The 22,736-nt window shown below is 42.4% G+C and overlaps 1 protein-coding gene across 1 annotated transcript in view; it reads right to left on the bottom strand.

Annotated features, from left to right (window-relative positions):
- Window positions 1-3,174: 3,174 nt before the first annotated feature.
- LOC306926036 (E3 ubiquitin-protein ligase SH3RF1-like) overlaps window positions 3,175-22,736 on the bottom strand; it is a 68,447-nt gene continuing 48,885 nt past the window's right edge. The window contains 6 exon segments of the mRNA XM_079505248.1: window positions 3,175-6,816; window positions 7,247-7,587; window positions 11,073-11,285; window positions 11,287-11,378; window positions 12,040-12,305; window positions 13,736-13,906. Of these exon segments, the coding sequence (XP_079361374.1) occupies window positions 6,648-6,816; window positions 7,247-7,587; window positions 11,073-11,285; window positions 11,287-11,378; window positions 12,040-12,305; window positions 13,736-13,906 (1,252 nt within the window). The 3' untranslated portion in view covers window positions 3,175-6,647.

The following is a 22,736-nucleotide window of genomic DNA, read 5'->3' on the forward strand; positions in this document are numbered from 1 at the left end:
CTCAAATCATCCAATTGCCATCAAAGGCAAACATGTTTATATTACTCCTAAACATTTTGCCAAACATCTCACACAGTCCTATCCTCCTGGTGGAGACCTGTGCCCAGAAGGGCACTTTTTCTAGTTTTTGTCTGTTTTTTTCTTCTCCTTCCGCCAAAAAAAGCAGTTCTGGCTGAACCATGAAGTCGGTTTTTCGTGAAACTATATCGAAATGAAAACAGCAACATTGATTATGTATCGTATCATTTTGCAATGCAAATAATCAAATCGGGGAGGCACTGGGGGGACACTGGGGGGGGCACTGGGGGACTTCAGTGCAATGTACAGTGCAAGGAATGAGTGCATTCGCCATGTATTTGAAGGAAGCCTGATCTAATCACTCTTAGATTTTCTCCAGTTTATCCCTGAGTTTAAGTTTACCCTATTGTTTTAGGATTTGTTTATTTAGCCTTATTGGGCTTTGTTTAGGGTTAATTCACCCCATGGCTCCTCAATTAGCCAGTGGCAGGTTTTATGACTAGCTCGTGGCTTCCTGGTAGGTTTAGGTTTAGCGTTGGAATTTAGGTTTACGTATTTGGTCTATTCATTAAAACTAGATATTTTTTTGTTATTTGAGTTTTTACTGTTTCCATTTAAAAAAGAAAAACCCCAGGCTCTTCTAATTAACATTTATATTTCAAGGTGTCCCTGTCATGTGTTTCTCTTTTGTTTCCTGGGCCCGGTGTCTAATGGCCCATTTGGTGTCAGTGACACCTCTTGCGTAAAATTAATATCCCTTCTCCGCCTCCAACTGTGCAGCTCCTTATCCGCCACATAGTTTGCTTAATTTCCTTTATTTTTCTACGGATTGCATTCCCACCTGCACCGAATCGAAATCAAGTGCGATTGGAAGCGAAGTGAAACCCCCGTTTTTTGGCGGAGTAGAATGCGGTTCTTTGATGCGCATTAGGATTCGAATGAGCCTTCACACCTGCCAAACAAAGCGCATCTTCTGACAATACGCAGCAGGATTCGTTTAGTAAAGCTTTCTGGTGTGAATGTCACCTTATACCACCAATAGGAGCACGCTGTAATTGCTTAAGCCCCGCCCCTCTGTCTTCCTATTGGCTGGCCTTTACACAGCTATAACTTTTGTTTGCAGCATGCTACAGTCTTGAAATTTGCTCGACCACCAATAGGAGCACGCTGTAATTGCTTAAGCCCCGCCCCTCTGTCTTCCTATTGGCTTCCATATTTACTTACACATGATCACAGGGGTGACGTGACATTGTAATTGGCTGGCAATATTAGTGGGAGGGGCCTATGTAAGCGACTGCCATACAGATGTACTAGTTATTGTATTAACCAAAGAACGGCTAAAATAAAAATGTATCGCTTAAAATAACTCACAGATTGCAGCATTAAGACTCGATGCAGTCTGTGATCATTGCTCTATTCTACATACAGGTTTCCTTAAGAGTTCAATGACAGCCAGGATGGATTTCCTGCTGTTTTCAACCTTTCAGGGGAAAATAAGGACACATTCACAACAACACAAAATCCCCCAAATCCCAAAATGAGTCCAACCATAAACAGAGTACCATCCACTAATAAAACCTCTGAGCTGGTCTGCTGTCAAATTGCTCTTAACTCAATAACAAGCTAGAGTTCATGCAGCCTCAGGCCTGTCTATAATTGTGCTGCATACATAAAAACGTAACAACGTTCCATGCAAATCTAACTAGGTTTCTAAATAGTGACACGGAGGTTTTGGCAGGTCTCAGTTAACACTAATACAATGATTTATTCACAAGAGATCCTGATGGCTGTTATTCCATTAGCTGGGAATGTTCTCATCACTGAGAGGCTCAGTGGTGAAAAAGTACTCACATCTTTTACTTATAGTAAAAGTATCAACACTGCAATGTAGAAATATTCCAGAATACTCCAAAAAGTAGAAAGTACTCATTATGCAGAATGTCCCCATTTTACAAGTTTTCAAATGTATAAAATATTTCTTTTAATGTTTTGAAAATAGCAGATCTACAAGCTCAATGCGTCACATTGTGCCATTTTAAAATGCCCAAAATGTATATAGGGCTGAAGATGTTAATGTATATGTTTTATAATAATAATCAAAATCTACAAAGAAATTAGTAACTAAAGTCTTCAAATAATTGTAGTGGAGTAAAAGTATATATATATATATATATATATATATATTAGTGATGCACCGAATATTCGGCCGCAGAAAATATTCGGCAGAAAATGGCTAAAAATGCATTTTCGGCCTATTCGGTTTCGGCCCAAAAAGGCTGACAATATATCACCGAATAGTGTATGCAATTATGAGCTGAATAAATGTTTTATGGACCCATAATAGTGGTTATTTAAGTTACGTTTTGCCATAACCATTTATTTTGCCATAAATCAGGTAGCTTTAAGATACGGCCATGACAGCAATGGTAGGAAAAAAGATATATAATATTAATCATATTCGGCCAACTGTTTCCTATAGTCGGTTTCGGCCAAGAATTTCCCTTTCGGTGCATCTCTAATATATATATATATATATATATATATATATACACACACATATATATATATATATATATATATATATATATACATACACACACACACACACACACACACACACATCTCCCCGGTTGGATATAGCCCGTGGAAGGAACACGTTATTCCAACCAGTTCCTTTCCTCTCCATCAGACACCCCTGCTGGTCATGGGGAGGCAGTATAGACACCAGGATTACTGCATGTTTTCTGTGAGGGTAACTACCCTACCTAGGCCTAGGGGACATGGGGAGAACACACAAACTCCACACAGAAAGGCCCTTTTGCCAACCCCACCTAGGGTACTGGCACTGATGACATGGAGGAGAACACGCCCCAGATTGAATCTGTTATATGCACAGTATGTCATGTGTAGCGCACACACACACGGTTCATCCAATGGAGGAATGTAGGTCAGGCGAGGATGTGAAGGCTATCAGACACAGAGAATAGCAGATCTACAAGCTCGCAGCACAGCAAGTTGTGAGTTTGTAGATCGACTATTTCTGTTGCGCGACAATGTCATACGGAAGTATAAATCTGGCTTTACACACTGAAAACAGTGGTGAAAACAGGGGAACAAATTGGTATGTATTAACCACCACAACAAAACTAAAAAAAGTTATGGAAACCATTAGCTTTTATTGTTATTAGTCATTTTTACAAAATGTGCTATTCCCTCAAATACTTCAGAACATTTAGCACACAGACTGTGCCATAAGTGGATTTCAATTTCACCATTATTTTTTTCTCAGACATACAATAGACTAACAATACAAAAACAGGAAAGAAAATCAAGTAAGTCACCTTGGCATGAGTTTAAAATCTGTTTCAGTTGAACAAAGCAGACTTTAGTGCGACCTTGTGCTCCCAAGGCATGGCAATACAGTATAAACATTGGTGTCCACAAGAACACAAACTTCACTTTGTCAATCTGAAATAACCATTTCCTGGATCACTGAACCACCATGGCTTTGCCAATCAAAATACTACTGCGAGGGTGCAATATGTTGTTACGGTTGAATGCATGGCATCTCCATATAAATGTAAATCTGTAATGTATGTATATGAACAAAAAAGGTTTGCCAGTGATTTAAATACACTATAAAAGCCAGTTGAGCATACACCCTGAGGTGTATGAGGTGAATGCCAAGAAAAGTATGGAACATTAGTCGACTCTACAAGTACGGTTGAGATTAAAACACACAGTCTCACACACAGTCTCTCTCTCTCACACACAGTCTCTCTCACTCACACACAGTCTCTCTCTCACACAGTCTCTCTCACACACAGTCTCTCACTCACACACACAGTCTCTCTCACGCACACAGTCTCTCTCACACAGTCTCTCTCACGCACACAGTCTCTCTCTCTCACACACACACACACACACACACAGTCACACACACACACACAGTCACACACACAGTCACACACACACAGTCACACACACACAGTCACACACACGTCAGTTAACAAAACGCTCATAAAATCTGGGTCCAATTCAGTCAGTGAATTCATCTTCCGGTGGAACTTGGAAGTGACTCCATTTTACACGTATTCAGAGATCCTCCTAAAAAACACACACCTTGTGGTTCCTTCCTAGACATCATCAGTAGCTAAGCGGATCTGTATACCTAAGAACTAGGAACAGACCCTTTTACAAGTACCTGCCACAGGCAGCAGGGGTACGTCGTCTAGTACAGCACCATCTTTGAGTCCCTCAAAGGTTTCTATCACAATTCCTTAAAGGACCACTTCAAACCACTTTCACCCTATCTTTCTGATAGTTTATGAAACCCGACATCATACATCAGTAGGCAGGTTTGGTAAATTTCATCACAATTTCAACCTTTTTGTACTATTATTGCTATTAATGCAAGAGCAATATCTTCCGTTTCTCTGCCCTTGCATTAATAAAATAAAAGCAAACAGACAGACATGGTATCATCTTGTCATGAGCATTAGTGAGGACCAATTATATGAAGATGAGTTGAAAATGGTGCACGTGGTCCTTTAAGCCCCAGTTACAGTCCATTGCAAATAGTGTCATGTACCGAAAATAGCTGATTAGCTCTTTTCGGTGCACGACACCAGTATGCAACGAAGTACAAATCAGGCTTTATACCTCCTCTGTCCTGCTTCCCAGTTAAAAATGAAAGCTTTGGTGTCAAATGGCCTTTCCTTTTCCCAACAATGTTTTTGGAATGAAAAATGAAAAAAGGAGGGCATGATGTTTGTTTGCGAGGAAAAAACCAAACGTTGACAGCGTTCCGGGGAAGTTCTCGTCCTTCTCGCGCTTCTCTCTCTCGTCTTTTACGCCAAGTGACCAAAACTAACCAGTAACACTGAAGCCCCATCCAATCTCAAAAGAAATCATCCAGCAATTCAAATCAACACAAAACACTTGAACAACAAAACACATTGAATAGACGAAAATGTACAGCAGAAAAAAAAGAAAATTAATCAAGAATCGAGGGGGTCCCAAGTGATTGATTCGGATTATAAACCTTGCCATTTGAGAGAAATACAATACACAGCTCTTCCCGTGGAGTGATACCCCATCATGATATATTACTTGTAGAGAGAGCATGCTTCAGCAAGTCATGGATCGATAATATTGCAACGAGTCACATTAGGAATGAGTAGTCTTTAGAATAGAGCGCTTGAAGGGCTTTGTGGTTTGTGTGTATGTATGTGTGTGTGTGTGTGTCTCTCTCTCTGTGTGTGAATGTCAGGGTTTGCTATACAGCAGACACTCTCTAAGAGCACCTATGGTCAGCTTGTGAAAATCCACACGGACATGAATATAAATACACATGAAAAAAGTATCAGTCCTTCTTGAAATGATAGGCATGTGTGGCTCTTGTGCTGTATAGCTCTGTCAACTAGGGGTTAACGCATGTAGAGCTCTGTCTATGAGGACGTTAAGGCGCAAAGGGGAGAGTTTGAGGCCCAGCAGCTATACTACAGACCAGTACAAATAGGAAATATAAATGAATCAATCATTTTGAGTCATTATTATGGAGTGTTATTTCATTCCCCCCAATTATTATTATAAAAAAGGGTCTAACCAAAGCAAGCTGTAGTCCCGTGTCTACCTCCTGCGAATTTGCTTGCATGCACATATTTGATCATTAACAAGGAGTTCAGCGACACAGAACGCCCAGAACCCACTTCCCCAACCAACCCCCTGTGGAACTGACCCGGTTAAGAGACGAAACATTGTGCAATTCCTCGCCTCGTTGTGATGACACAACGGTGCAATCTTGCGGAGATATATCCCAAGAACACATTGGCGGGTCCTCAAGCCAGTTCCAGCCCAGGTAATTTGATTGGACCCGGATGTGAGTATTGTATTCCTGGGAGCGATGCCAAGCGCTGTCGATGATGGCGTTAAGTGCCGCGTCTCTTTCCCTCCGCCCCCATCCGCTGCGTTCAGTAACACTCTCGTCGCTTTATCGTCCGATAGTGGAAAACCCGAAATGTTGCAGTCGGAAGAGATGAGAGATGATGCGAGTCATCCAGATCCAAAGCCATGTGCCAGCTTTTTATTTTGTTTTTATTAACCCTAAACGCCCAAAAAAGGCAGAGCAGAGCTTGTCTGCTTTTGTCTTCTTCCAGAAAACAAAGACTACTGAATAAGTTAAAATGCATTTTTTTCTAATCTATTAACAGCATAATATTGGTTTGTTTTGTGTAACGCTAAAAAAAAAATCTTCTTTTTTGTCTCCGTATGTACAATAAAGTGAGGAACAGTACAAGGCACACATTTAAAAACATCTGAATTGTTACAGAGATATAAATAAGCAACAAAAAAGAAAGAAAAATCATGCACTGTAAACTCCTAGATGTTCGTTTAAACTTTGAGAGTAGTACTCTCCCAGAGTTAAATTAACACCCAGGGACTTTACAGCGTGAGTAGTGTGCTGTCCTCCAGCTTTTCCATCGTCCCAAATTGTACCCCCTCTCCTTCTCTGTGCGACGGCCATCAGCGTTTCCATCTTCCGTGGCAGCCGCAATGGCCTCTGGGAAAAGGGTTTCAGTGTGTGTGTGTCTAGATCAGAGTGTGATCACTGATCAGCTGGGCGTTTTTTAGATGCTGTCTACGAAGCTGCCGGGGAACAGGCCAGTCCGCCCGTTCCTCTGCAGGGTGCCTTTGAACCAGCCATCCTCGCGCTTCCTGTGGACGAACACAATGTCACCCTCCTTGAGCTCCAGCTCCGCTTCGCTCTGGGGTGGGTAGGAGACCACCACCCTGTACCTGATGAGGTCAGAGAGAGATGGACAGTGACATGTTACTGACTGTGGATGTTATCATGGCTGTCATTGATCTCCATATTTCAACTTTTTGTGTGTGTCTTTTCTTCCGTAAATTAACACCCTGCTTGATCATACATGGCATTTTTTTATTTGAATCCTGAAACCTCATACGTGCAAAACTGATACTTTTCAGGATTCAAATTAAAAAATAGCAGACTGACAATCTCAAAACGCGTCGAGAGCTTGTAGATCTGCTATTTTTGATACTTTTGTGTAACGCTGTAGTATAATCACGTAGTCCAGGGCATACATTTACAAAAAAACAACAACAACTTCAAATATGGAGTTAAGGTTTCTGCCCGACAGCAACTCTATTATAACATGATAAAACGTATTTGCGATAGTAAAACATTTTACTATTGACTTCTTACCTCTCACATATGATGGGTCGTGCATCGTGCTGCTGGGAGGAGAGAGAGGAGCAGGCTTGGCGAGGAGGTGGCGCGATGGGGGGGCACCCGTCCAGGGGGCTGGTCTTGCGGTGGGAGGAGGTCTCGGGGGCCGAGGAAGAGGAGGCGGCAGCAGCAGGTTCAGGCTCCACCCTGCCTGGAGGAGGCGGGGCGGTGGTGGTCTCGGGTCCCATCATGGCGCCCGGCAGCGTTTCGCCGCCGGCAGCCACTTGCTCCGCCTCCAGCGTGGGCGAGGAGGGCGGAGAGGGACGAGCCTTCTTCTTGTTGGAGGACAGCAGCTTCAGCAGGCCTTTCTTCTCCCGCTGCAAAGAAGGCAAATGTTCAATCTCAAGACTTGAAGAGGTTTGTTAGGCCAAAAGTCCCAATGTGTGATTTGTGGAACAGCGTGAAAGCAGTCCCTTATGCCACTGGTTCCCAAACCATGTCAAAGGCCCCCAAATTGATACATTTGAATTTCAGGGTTCTGGAAAAATGTTAAAAAGGAAATTGAAAAGTGTTTGGGGTTGAATATTCCTTCTGGACCCGAGTTATTTCTGCTGGGAATTATACCCGAGGAGTTGCGTGGATGGAGTTACATATTAAGGATACTTTTACTGATTGCTAAGAAAATGATAACAGTAAATTGGAGGGAGGTAAAACCACCTACTATAACCCAATGGAAACAGAGACTGAAGCAGGTTTATATAATGGAGGAAATGACGGCAAGGTTACAATTAAAAATGGAAAGTTTCATACTTAAATGGACTTCTGTAATATTGTACTTGGGTGTTTCGGTGTATGTGTAGAGGTCTAAGAGTGCTGAGTAGGGGTTGTTGAGTCTATAAAAATGCTTCGAATGTTGGATATCTGCTGTATATTGTATTGTGAGTCATGTCTCCTGCTGTTCCCTGCCTTGTCCTGTACTGTCTGAAGAATGCTGTATTTTTGAAGTTTGTCAAGCTGTTTTTCTGTTTTTCTTTGATTTCTTTTATTGTCTCTGTTTTTGTTATGTATTTTTGTTTTCTTGTATTCACATTTATGTTTGATTTCTGTTTCATTGTTCGTGTTTCATTTTTTGAAATAAAAACAAAGTTAAAAAAAAATGTTTCTGCCAGGGACAACCAAAAGGGGAGATTTGTGTTAAAAGAATAATCTAAATAATAATAAAGAATCGCAATCACTTACAGGATCTTCTTTTAATAAATGTTCAAAAATAGCTGGTACTGCTACAAGTTTGTAGATCTGATATTTTTGAATAGCCAACGTATTCCCCCATTGCTGCACGTTCCTCCAAACGCAGCTGATGTTGATTACAGAACTACTCCATTTTTAATCTCATTCAAGATGACGTTAGCATGGCATTGGTTTGACCTCCCATTTTTCAAACCATTACTAACACTATCCCAAACCCTAACCTCACAGGAAGCCACGGGTGATTTGTAACCCGCAGAACGGGTCGGACTAACGGGAGGTCTGACTTAACTGGTTAAGCGCTGCCCCCGAGAGAACAAGATTAATTTACCTTTGCAATCGATGCCATGCCCGGCATCCCGAGATTTGTTTTATTCCCCTATTTTTTGTGTGCATTATGGCTCATAATCAGCTCAAAAATATATTCGGGCTTGATTAGAGCTTAATTTGACTTAGATATGCCAAAAACTATGATCACCCGGATCATTCACCTCCCCACCTCTCCTGTGAAAAAGCTGGCGGATGTTTACTAGAGTTTCGGTTCAAACTCTAGTTTGTCGGCCATTTTAGCTGTTTGGTCAAAAACGTCTGGCACCGGCGAGCTAGCACCAACTACAGCACTGGTGCTGATCCACTTAAGGGCAGTCCCCAAGATGACATCCAGAGAGTGTATTAGCCATAGATCTGCGTTAATTAATAAATATGACGCTTAGCGTCATTACATTGCCATTGATCTGCGGCAATTGGTCTTTTATAGTGCTTATATGATCAAGTCATAATGCTACTCAAATTAGCATAGGGTTGCTAGCTGATATTGTAAACAATGCTGATTGGTTCAAAAACACAGACTGAAACTTCCAAATAAAATGACAGAAAAAGCCATTGCACCCCCACTTAAAGGTTGATTAGTCACTACTGATACAGGTACAAGCAGTAAAATGCAAGTCTTGGTGAGATCCACAAAATACTGTGCAACATATAATAGCGAAAAATTATAGTGATTATCACAAACAATTGCGATAAGGTGATTATGTAATGATTGTGAGTAACAGCCGCAGGCTAGAAGCTGCTCCTCAGCCCTGGGGACAGGGCTATGATGAGACACCTCAAATGCATTCCAATAGTCAAACCGTCCGTGACAACGAGGGGGACAACAGCGTTTTGATTCATCGCGACGCAGCACGGAACGAGGCTGCCGGTTTCCATTTCACTAAAATGATACAAAAAAAATCTGTCTGGCAGCTTTTAGTTTAATTATCACTTTTTGCTTCTCACTCAGCCTGGAAAAAAAAGTTTGGATAACGCGGTGCGGCGTAGGCCAATCGACGAGCGCGCTGGGGACTCTGTCAGGAGAAAACAGGACAGCTGGTGCCTGTTGGCCTTGTCTGAACCCCCACCCCCCTAACTCAATTCTCAAGGCCCGCTAGAGGGAACAGGCGGCGGCATTGTGTGTAAATTCAGCATAAACCGCTCTCCGTTGACTTGTCTATTTTCGACAGAGAACGGGGTGTTTGGTATTGTAAATAATTGGCAGTTAACATGGCGACGCACCAGTGTATTTTTCTCTCACCGATGGGAAACATTTGGAGACATCTGCTGAAGCAGTGCTTTCAATTTGATTGATTGATTGAATACTTTTATCAGTCATGAATGTAAGCATGTGGAGTAAGACATTAAGGCTAAAAGGATAACACAAAACACTCCTGGGGACTTGTTTCCATTGTGGTCCTATGTAATCAATTGATCAACATAGCATAAAAATGCATCCTCCTTTCGATAATTCCTGATATGTTTTTTCAAGCCAATTTTGAAATAAACCAGTGATGCACACACTCGAGACAAATATAAAAAAATAATTATTAAGTCGGTAGCGATAATAATCACAGACACGCACAGCTTTAATCCATTTAGACCTGACGTCGAAAAAAATAAAAAAAACGTTCGCTCTGAACGAATATACATTCAAAGATTTGTGCCGCATTTTTACGATTTTTCAAAAATAGCAGACCTACAACCTACAAGCTCATAGCGCGCCACTCGGTGGCGCGCTATGAGCTTGTAGATCTGCTATTTTTCAATAGCTAAAGCATAACATAATGCTTAGTTAAAACCCCAAAAGGGGTTCCCGTCCAGAATGGGTTAATAAGCTCCAATTTATACTATGATGATCTACAAGCTCTACGTTGTGAGCTCATTGAGACCTGCTATTTCTGACTCGAATACTAGTCTCACTTCAAAGGGATTCAAGTGGATAATCAGACAAATCAATTTAGTTGATTATAACATTTGGGGGAAAAAAGTATGACGACCTTGTGTGTCACTCCCTATCTCTCTCTCTCCCTGATTCATGTCACTCTTCACTGTACTAAAGGCAGAACCGGGAAATCATCTGTGTCATTTTTAGATATTTGTGTTGGCTATTCAAAAATAGCAGATATAAAAGCTCAGCTTGTACATCTGCAAATTTTGAACATTTTTGAAAAATCTTGAAAGTGTGAGAACTAGATGTTAGCACGGATACGCCCAGAACCGAAGACACAGACCACAAACCAAGTCTTAATGAGTTATAAGACATGCCCAGTCGGGCAAGGAAATGCGTCATTGACATCGAACCCACCTTGCCATCTTTGTCCGCTCTGCAGGCGAGTGCCGCGTTGGTGCCGTTGAGAGGAGATCCGTTGCTGCTGCTGACAGGAATGGCGAGCACGGCCACGCCTCCCTCCAGAGAGGCGGCGCTCACGTTGGGCGGGGTCAGGGAGGCGGCGGCGCAGCCCATGGCGGCTGCCGAGGCCCCAGAGCGGGAGCAGCCCTGGGCGCCACCGGAGGAGGGGGGAAGAGGAGGAGGATGAGGGCAGGTAGGCCACAACAGGAGGCTGGGTGGGCGTCACAGTCACCGCGGGACGCTCCTGACTGTGACACGCCGCTGCTGAGAGGGGACAGCACGCTCTGGTTATTAAACACCTCTTATAGCAGTGCTTAATAACATCTTTATGTCAATGACAAAAAAGGACCGCCCGGACAAAATTATATGTATTTGGCTGCGAACCCCAATCAGAAAAATATGTTGTGCCAGACGGACCTCCAGAAGATTTTAGTTAAAAATGTTCCCTTAAAAATATAAAATATATAATTATGTACATATATATTTTGGTGGTCCAGCCCTATGGAATGTATGTAGGAATGCTAATGTGCTAATAAAACATTTAAAATCTTGTTTTGATGCCGTTGTTACCCTTCGGTAAAATATGAACACGTAGTTATAGAGGCATAAATGGCTAATTAGCCAGGGAACCTTTTAGCTTAACACACAGACCATTTCAAAATAAGTCCCGCATTGTAGCTTTTAATGCAATAAAATACAGTATATATCATATATAAGTAAATCTGAATAGATCAGTGGTTCTCAAAGTGTGTGTGTGTGTGTGTGTGTGTGTGTGTGTGTGTGTGTGTGTGTGTGTGGGGGGGGGGGGGGGGGGGGGGGGGGGGGGGGGGTGGGGGGGGGGGGGCGGGGGGGGGGGAGGGGGGAATCCAAGATTCCTTGAGTCTCAGAATTATAGGCCACAGGAATACATCCACTCTCCTACCTGTCCTGACAGCGTTGCGAGCCTGGTTGACGGTCATCTGGGAGTTGACGTGCATCAGGACTTTAGGCTGCTGCCCTGTGGCCGTCTGGGCTGCGGTGACCACGGCGGCGCCAGGCAGGGGGCAGGCCGCCACAGGGGGAGGGAGGGGCTTGTTGAAGTCCCCGGGCCCCGGAACGATGGCGGAGGGGCTGACGATGGTCACTCCTCGGCCAGCCTGGGTGCACAGGCTCAGCGGCACTTTGGGCTGGGTGCTCCCCGACGCCGTCCTAAGGGGCGGTAACATATATCAGTTATGTCAGCGAAAATATGATGTCCATGTTTCCAAGAATGTCCTCATCAGACATGCTTGGATCTTACAGTATGGACACTATCTGACATGCTTACTGGGTGTACTCTTATTATATATTTTGTCCTGTATAAGGGTGAATATTGTTGTATAGTGTGTTGTATATTTTGTTCATATAATTCTGTCTTTCTTTTGACTGAGTACATATTGCCCTCGCTGTAATTGTAAAAAGGTAAAGGGTAAGTGATATATATCTGTTAAAAGATTAAAGCACTACATTCTGATAGTAATCATTGCTATAGATAAAACACTATAGTATAGTGTTTGTTCACACACTATAGCAATGAGTACAGAGAGCTATTTAACATATATTTTAACCAAATAAATCACTTTTAACTGCTGTCCTGCCTATAAGGTCTTATGTTATCTTATCTCTCGTCCTGTTTGACTTGGGTGACGTGTTGTTATGCGGTGCGACACGTCACAACGTTCACAGATATGTCAGTAAACTGAGTTATAGAGCTTAATTATTATCAATTCGCTGGCCATGTTGTTTTTGCAGCTTACTAAGTTAATCAAGCGGACAAAGTGGCTATAGCAATTACAATGGGACAGCTTTGTAATGGCAATAATAGTTGTATGGTTAATATATAAAAAAAAATATATACACACATAATTATACACGCACGCGCGCACACACACACACACACACACACACACACACACACACACACACACACACACACACACACACACACACACACACACACACACACACACACACACACACACACACACACACACACACACACACACACACACACACACACACACACACACACACACACACACACACACACACACACACACACACACACGTGTATGTGTGTATATTATGTGTGTATACGCGTGTGTAATTATGTTAGGAAAGCTTAATAATTTTATTGAGCAAGATCTTTTTCCTTTGGTGTAATTAAGCAGTTGGATAGCTGGGCTGGAATGCACAATGAAGAGCAATAATGCAATAAAGATAATGAGCAAAGTATTTACAGCTGCTGTGTGTGAGTGTGTGTGTGAGTGCGTGTGTGTGCGAGTGTGTGTGTGTGTGTGTGTGTGAGTGAGTGAGAGTGTGTGTGTGTGTACTACTGTATATCGTCTGTCCAAAACTGTTACTTTTCAGGATTCAAATTCAAAAACAGAAAAAGTAGCAGATCGACCAGCTCAAAAAGTCGCTTTGCTCCGCTACGCATTTCTGCTGATTTTGATTATTTTGTATGATGCAGAAGTATGATCAAGTAGGCCAGTGTGCGTTGATTTACGAAGAAAAACCCCCCACAAAAAGTTAGACACAGAGATGAGAGGTTTCTGCCTCCGACAGAGACAAACATGCACAGTATGTTGTATGCTGACCTGCTGACGGGGCTCATGTAGTTCCCGGGGAACACTCCTATCTTGCCCGTGTGCATGGAGGTGCCCTTGAACCAGCCGTCCTGACAGCGTTCCAGCACCAGGAACATCTCTCCCTTCCTCAGCTCCAGCTCGTCATCCTTGCGGGGCGTGTACGGGAACATGGCCACATAGCTGCACAGAGAACACACACACACACACACACATCAGCACGAGAACAGTTTGTTCACATTCATTTAACCACTAAACCCTCTAGACTGTTACAAATGTAACCAAATTGACCTGTATTAAATAGACCCACATTTCTGCAGGCTTACAAAGGGATAAATGAACATTGTGAGGAATTTGCTTTGTATACGGAGCACCTAGACTGCTGAACTCCCCTCCCTGTGCAAGTCATGTGATTCATGCTGTGCACGGTGTCACTATGCTGTGCACGGTGTCACTATGCTGCCAAGGATCCCGCTGTCACCAGCTACTAGATCTGTCACCCTCTCCCCTCTAGAGATCTTCCTGGAGAGAGAGTGAGTGTCCTGGTCATCCGAGAGAGACCCACACTGGCTGAGTCCTTGGAGGGACGAGGAAACAAGTGGGACATCAGTCCAGTGTCCATAATATTGCTGCTGGCCCGAGACTAGGACAGGTTTTTTTTTTTTACACTGCAGAACTTTAGGTTACCGGCATAACTCCGGCTGTCTGAGTAGCATGGGTGAGGTTACCGGCATAACTCCGGCTGTCTGAGTAGCACGGGTGAGTGGAAAAAGCCTTGATATTTTGGGTAAGATAAGTACATAGTACGAAATGGTATGCAAGTCCAATCACTCAACGTGAATGTCAGATCAAGTGAAACGTGCCATTTATTTTTAACCTTTCCATACTGCACAAACTGGTCCTTGAAACAGCACTTTAAGAAACATTGTACGTGCTGCAACCCCCCCCCCCCCCCCCCCCCCACCACCCACACACACCTGCATAAGGCTAATGTTTCACAAATATTCATGTACACACCTGCATAAGATATGATGCCAGCGTTGTACATATAATTATGTATACCGTGCTTAAACAATACCGGCTTTCACATACAATATCTGTATTTGTTCTGTTCAACCTGATTTCTATCTCTTTCCATTTACTCTCACTCACTCTGTAGTATTCCACTTCTCACGGAATACTACTACTACTACAAAAAAGGACAATTTCACGCACTTTACACCAGTAAAACTGTATTGTGACAAATAAAACTGATTCTGATTCTAGTCCTGTGATAAGTGCTGCTAGATCTCGCAGCAAGGAGAGTGTGGTGCCAACATAGACAGGTCTGTGATAACATTTCCTCCTTATTTGTCTGGAAAAAGACCATTTCAATGTCAGAATGTTCTGAACATACTGTATGTGTTTTGTGAAGAATGGCTCCAATATTTTGTTGCTGTCGTGCATAAAACTCTTATTTCCAGTAGCAGATCTGCAAGCTCAAAACACTTCGGGCATGCAGCTACTTCAGCTGTTTTCTCATTTTAATCCTGAAAAAAAGAGTTTGACATTCCACTTGATAAGACAATTTACTTGAGTGACATCACTTCCTGGACCAGGGCAGAATATGGTTTGTACAGTACAGTACAGTATCATCGTGGAGTGGTTTTCCATTGCATTAATATGTTTGCGTGCCAGCCAGGGCTAGCAGTGGTGTAAAGTAACTAAGTACTTTTACTTAAGTACTGTACTTAAGTACTTTTGAGGTATTTGTACTTTACTTGAGTATTTCCAATTTCCAGTACTTTTACTTCTACTCCACTACATCTCGGAGCCAAAATTTGTACTTTTACTTCTCTGCAATTATTTGAAAACTTTAGTTACTAGTTACTTTGGCGATTTTAATTTTGATTAGAAAACATACATTAACCACTTCAACCCTATACATTTCGGCCATTTGAAAATAGCCGATCTACAAGCTCACAATGCGGCGCAACGCAACGCATTGAGAGGTTGTAGATCGGCTATTTTCAATAGATTTTCTACACATTTTGAACTTGGACATTCTGCAATATGACTACTTTTACTTTTAGTACTTTAAGTACATTTTGATGCCGACACTTTTGTACTTTTACTCAAGTACATTTTTAATTCCACACTTACTTGTAACGAAGAAGTTCTAAATTGCAGTATTGGTACTTTTACTTAAGTAAAACAATGGAGTACTTTTTCCACCACTGAGGGCTAGTGATGCTTTTACAGTAACCGAACCAAGCAGAACCATGACAAAACGGAAATGGGGGGGGAAAACATGTTGTGCTAAGGCACACGACACTGCTGTGCAGGTGGAAAGAAACCCAGACAGAACTAACATACTCTGCAGGAATCTCAGGCTTTGGCTTATTGGTGTCGATTGCAAGCAAAGGTACATCCATTTGCAGTGTGATTTCTCCTTACATCTCTGTGATTTGTGGAAATGTAAACATTGATTTGTTGTAAACTTGTGGGACTGTAAAAGAAAAAAATAGTCCCCCAGGGGTCTATACTAGTTCGCATCCGCTTTGCAGTCTGCACCATATCTCCATGCCAAAAAATAGCCGATGTATACGCTCACAATCTACATGGTGAGCTTATTGACCGGCTGTCTTCTGGAATAATAGGCAATAATAGCAGATAAGCATGGTTATCAACACCTTAGAGACATGTTAAGAAACATGTTCACCACTGCATGAGATCACTGAAAGCTGAGAACAACTTGGATGCCATACTTTTACTTTTGCCATCAGCACAACTCCCACCGTTTGAACCTGAATAATAAGACGGTGCAGAGGAATGAGCTGGCCCAGTGCAGCCTGCTTACAGCTGTGTGTCAGAGCAGAGGGAGAGCAGGAGCGGGGGCGACCTGCGCACGGCTGCATTCCTGCGGTAGTGGTGAGTCAAACCTTGCCTCGGATAGGATTCTTCCATTTCTCGAGGTACATTGCATCACTACAGGCAGATAAATCACACTGTACTGTTAGTAGTCCAGTTGTTCGCAAACCTTTTCATATCAAGGACCTCCAAAGCGATATTTTTACTATTTGGCCATGGACCCCCATCTTAAAAGATTTTGTGAACCTGGACCTAAAGATTTATTTTAAAATAGCAGATCTACAAGCTGACAACGGGTTAGCAGTTAGACCGATGTTGATGCTATTTTAACTACGTTTTGAGAACCATTGCTGTAGGTCAGTGTGTTTTCAAAGTGAAGACCGCCAGGGGGCGCTAGGAGGCCAATTGGAAAGCAGAGGGAAAATAATATATATAATAATATATATATATATATATATATATATATTTTAAAAACTCAATTCAAACTCAATTGTTGTGCCAGTGTCGGCCACTGTTTTGACCCCACTCTTACTGTTTGCCATATCATTAATGTCAAACATTCTAAATTAAAATTGCCTAGTGGGTGGACTGGCGGACATCACAAACATCACATGCGGACATGCGAGGCGCACCGTTTCTCCGATCCACACCAAACACTGGCACCAACACTGGTCAGGTCTGCCATCAGAATAGCCACACTAGGGGCCCCATGTGGCCCCCAGGTGCCACAGGCACCAAACTTGGCACAAACATTGTTCAGGGGTCTGCCATCAGAATATTCATACCAGGGGCCACTCTGGGGGCCACAGGTACCCTGTTGCGCCAATCCGCACCAAATTTGGCACAGACACTGTTCTAGGGTCTGCAATGAAAGTAGTCACACCCAAAGAATGGCACACATATGGGAGTGTTTAACACTTCAAATGGCCATATCTCGGTGACCATTGGTCAGATCAGCACAATGAGTGGATCCTTGGCATGTAAACGTTTGGAACACCTGGTCAAGAGGATCTAAGATGAAGATTTACAGCCATACGTACATACTACTGTAATACTGTATGTTTACATTACAACTGCAATGACAAATTAGAGACAAAAAAGGTTCTGCTGTATAGTACTTTTATTAGGGCCCGAGCAATGCACAGTGTGAGGCCCTATTGAAATCAATTGTTTATCCCCCCGAACAAATTGCGTTTGAGGCGCTAAACATACTCGAAAAGTTGCGAAACTTTGCACACACATCACAAGTGGCGTAAAATTACGTATTTTAATAGTCTCAAAAAGGGGCATGGCCTAATGGCTCAATAGCGCCCCCCTACAAAACGTTGTGCCTCAAGCCTCACAATTCGGTTTCACCTACATATATGAAGATCGGTACACACTTGCATCACAAAAAAAGTCTATTGGCGCCATGACCTAAACCGAAAGGGAAGTCGGCCAGTTTGTGTGCAATTTATGCCATTTCCATGGGTCGCACTTTAATGAACTCCTCCTAGAAGGCTGGTCCGTTCAAAACAAAATTCGCTCAGCGTACACAAAAGACACGATGAAAAGTGATCAAAATGGTGAGTTTTCATGAAATGGCTTGACCGTGGCGAAGCGTCAAACTTCAACGCCAAACAGGAAGTGAAAATAGCGGCTGATTGGTCGATATTTGATAGTTCCTATTTTGTCCGATAACTTCTCAATGGTTTGACATACAGACTTGTGGGTGGTGTCATCGGACTTGGTTTTGAATCCTTGACCTTCATTGGTGTAACTTAGCCCTGTCCCTTCTTCTGATTGGTCAATATGTTATAGTTTCATCATCATTTGCCATAACATTTGAACAGATTGTCGTACAGAGTCATGAGTCAAGTTTCGCCAGTTTCGTCACTGGACTCATTTGAAAATCCTTGACATTCAGTAGAGTTACTTAGCTCTGCTCCCAGTTCTGATTGGTTGAAATGCCTGTAACTTGCACGCGCGAGGGTCCGGTCATCGCTGCTTGCAGCTTTAATTATTTTTGTAGCCATTCCCCTATGTTTTGGAATAATGATGTGGCTTTTTTGAGCGGTGCCTCCGCTCCATTACGGAGCTATGTGTGTCCCTATGCATGTGTGCGCGTACCCGTAGGTACACGTCCCAGCACGGAAAGCTGCAACATGATAACTCCGTCCTTTCTCGACCGTTTTGGACACGGGAAGGCTCGCCGGAACCAGGCCGCCCCCCCGAGCACGTTCCTGGGGTCTGGATGTTGCGGGGACCCCCCGGGGACTCCCACACGGTAACTCTGTAATTTCTCGACCGTTTCGGACGTGGGGCGGCTCGCCGGGAACCGGGGCACGTTCCTGGGGGTCTGGATGTTGCGGAAACCCCCACACTGTACAGTTGCACCGCTCACTTCACACGTGTGATTTTTTAATAGACACCGGACAATTCACCCAAACTTGTATCAACTTTTCAATTTCTATTAAATGAATAGTGTTTTGCTTGCATTATTGTTAGTGGCTCGCAGAAAGAAAGAAAACTCTCAACTTTTCAACACATGCTGTGCTGACAAGGAAGGCTTTATGTATTGACGTATTCATCCGACATAACAGCGACATTTCAATTATGTCGCTGAATTAGTGGGAACATACTGAAGTCCATGGAAACACGATACTGATGTTTTTAATTTAAGGCTTGTATTAGAAGAAGCTGGTGGTGTAGCTAGAAGCAGAGATGTAACATAATTCAAGTACTGTACTTGAGTACAATTTCAACAGCAATCTCCAGATCTACAAACTCACGGGGCATCGTGATGCGCTTTGAGCTTGTAGATTGGCTATTTTCAAATTACAAATTAAGTATAAAATAATGATCAATAATTAGAATCAATATATATATATAACACAATATATATACATGATTCTGAAATGGGCATTTTTCACAATGACTACTTCTTTGAGCATATTTTGATGCCAATACTATTGCACTTTGCTTAAAGCTGCTATAAGCAATAATATGTCAAGATTTGAATGACTTTTTTTTTTTTGGTATTCACACAGGCAGCAATAGGTAGAACGCTCCCAAAAAAAATGTAGTCTCTGTGACACATCTAGGGGCCGCAATCTGCATTCAAAGATGTTCCTAGAAGCTTTGTCATTGGTCTAAAAAAACCCGGTCGCAATGACTAATCAATCAGGAAGCAGACAGGCAAATCGACCAATAACAAAGATTCTAGCAAAATCTTTGAATGCAGATCAGAGACAACTTTTTTTGGAGAGCGTTCTACCCATTGCTGACTGTCTGAATACAATTTATTTTTGTTTTACATATTATTGCTTATAGCAGCTTCAATTAACATTTTGAACACATGCCCTTTACTTGTAAATTTGAAGACGTCGCAGGCTTATGCAAAGATTAAAATGTAATTTAGATGGTATGTTATTTAGTCAAAGGCCAGGTTCATTTGTAGACCTGTCTTATAGTTTGTATAGTTTCAATCATTCAATGTGCAGATTATAGATTATTCTGTTTAGACCAGTGGTTCCAAAACAGACAATCATATTATTATTAACCTCTTATACGTTGGCTATTCAAAAATAGCTTGTCAATATTTATATTTATTTTGTACATGTGCTATTAAAAAAAAAAATAATAATTAAAGGAGGACTATTCAACCTATCTTCATATAATTGGTCCTCACTATTCATGATAAAAATTGCAAATACAAATTCTACTCTGTCTCATAGGAGGTATGTGGCATAGTAGTTGGACAGATTTTATTAGCTTAGACAGTTTCTATTAGCTTGCCGCCAAATACATATCAATTTGGGGGTCCTTGACACGACAAGCTAAGGTTTGAGAACCCCTGGTTTAGACTGATAATAGGTTCCTGGTTTACCTATTATCCTAGATAACGATCTCTATGCATTACCTCGTGTTTACCTTGCTTCCTGTAAATTGTTCTGGATTAAGAGCGTCTGCTAAACGCCTACATTGAGTATTTCTTTTAACACTGAGCACTTCCTCCACCACTGGCTGGGGGATAGAAGACCGATGCAGGGGGGGGTTTGAGATGTTGAGTCGAGTTCAACACCGGCTCAAGGCCTGGTGTCACATGGTGGGGTAATTCTGTGCACATTAGCCGGGCTGAGCCTCCCCATGGTTCCCTTGTACGCTGTAATTAACTAGAAATGAATGGCTCAGAAATGTAAATTAACAGGGGAAGTCAGATCACAGGGGCTCCCTGGGAGATCGAATTAAGTTAGAAAACCTGGAGAAAAACGGAAGGGTTGTCAGCCGTTGGATCCCTGGCGCCACCTTTGTACTTTGCTGTTGCTAACGGCAAAGGGGAAACTCCTTGAATCGACACACACACACACACACACACACACACACACACACACACACACACACACACACACACACACACACACACACACACACACACACACACACACACACACACACACACACACACACACACACACACACACACACACACACACACACACACACACACACACACACACACACACACACACACACACACACACACACACACACACACGATGTCGGGCAGAAAACTCTTATCTCCATATTCTAACTTTTTGTATTATTTCGTAAATTAAAGCCCTACTTGATCATACTACAGCGTCTCAAAAGTAGCATATCTGCACGTTTGAATTAGATGATGTACAATGATAAGAGCGCCTTTTACTTCACACAGGTGTTATTTTTAATATTATATACATACATCATGTGTGTTAACAAATCAATTACATTGACTAATAGTAATGACTAGTTAGATTAACTGTTGCATCCATAGGCAATGTACGGCAGGCAATGTAAATGTAAATCTGAAAAATCAGACCTGTACTGTACTGTACTGTACTGTACTGTACTGTACTGTACTGTACTGTACTGTACTGTACTGTACTGTACTGTACTAGCCCTCCTCCCTGGCCTGTGTGTCTGTGTCTGTGTGTTAGGCTGTGCGACAGACCCAGGGACACACATAGCTGTCTATAGGAGTGGTTGCACCACTCAAAAAAGAAAGGGATTTCTTGACTTGGCAGAAGGACAACATGGGTTGGCAAGCTTCCAAAGAGAGGCTGATAATAAAGCAATTTTTCACTAAACTGTCTGCACATCGACTAGCAGATGGTGATTGATGCCCTGTGCTTTAAACCGTAAAAGTGTGGAGTTATTTGTTCAGAAAAGGGGAGCTTAGAAATGAGTTTCTGTTAACACAAACAATGACATTTCCCATTACTTTGAACGTGATGGGAGCCGTGAAATAACGATCTTGCATGATTATCATCGTAGCACCAGCGACGCATTATAAACCCGACCATCGATCGCAGACGGCAGCCCTTGGCCCTGTGAGCGACCCAAGACGCTTACAACGCGTTTACTCTTACGTGTGGAAATTTGGCCTGGTATGCTGCTGCTAATGTAAAGGGTATAATGGGGAATGGTGCATTTATACAAGGCACTTTACAATGATTGTGCATTACATCCACCCATTCAAACTGGGACTCTGGGAACCTTCGGAATTGGCCGCTCTACCTCCTGAGCCACTGCCACCCCAAACAGTACAGAGTGAGGAAGAGGAATATATATATTGTGTGACGACAATTCCATGGTCCTCACAAGAGAAATGGTTGTTTTATGTAAAGAGAAGGGTAAAAATTGTTAAGGTAAGGCTTACAATTAGGAAAAGATGTAGGGGTTAGGATGAGGATTAGACATTTAGAGGTTAGATTTAGGGGTTGGATTTATGCCTAGAGTCTACAAGCTCACAACACGTGGCATTCGTTACACGTTGTAAGCTTATTAGATCTGCTATTTTGTTTTTTGCTTTAGGCAATTGCATTCACAACCGTCCTGAAATGTTGATGTCCTCACAAATATAATAATAAAACCTGTGTGTGTGTGTGTGTGTGTGTGTGTGTGTGTGCATGACGCGCGCACGCGCGTCATGCAGCACAATTCTCCAGCTAAATTCAAACTAGCATCAAAGCAGCTAGTAGTTGACAACAGGTAAACTACTAGTATACACAAGGAGAACCAATTTAACCTAACACTGAATTTGTTATAAGTGCCAAGTTGCTAAATAAAGCATATCTCTTATTTAAACCCTATTGTTGACTGGGGTCTCGCATGATTCTATACTCGGCCCCCTCTCCCCTTT

The sequence above is a fragment of the Electrona antarctica genome (genome assembly GCF_951216825.1).
Source record: "Electrona antarctica genome assembly, chromosome: 7".
NCBI lineage: Eukaryota > Metazoa > Chordata > Actinopteri > Myctophiformes > Myctophidae > Electrona > Electrona antarctica.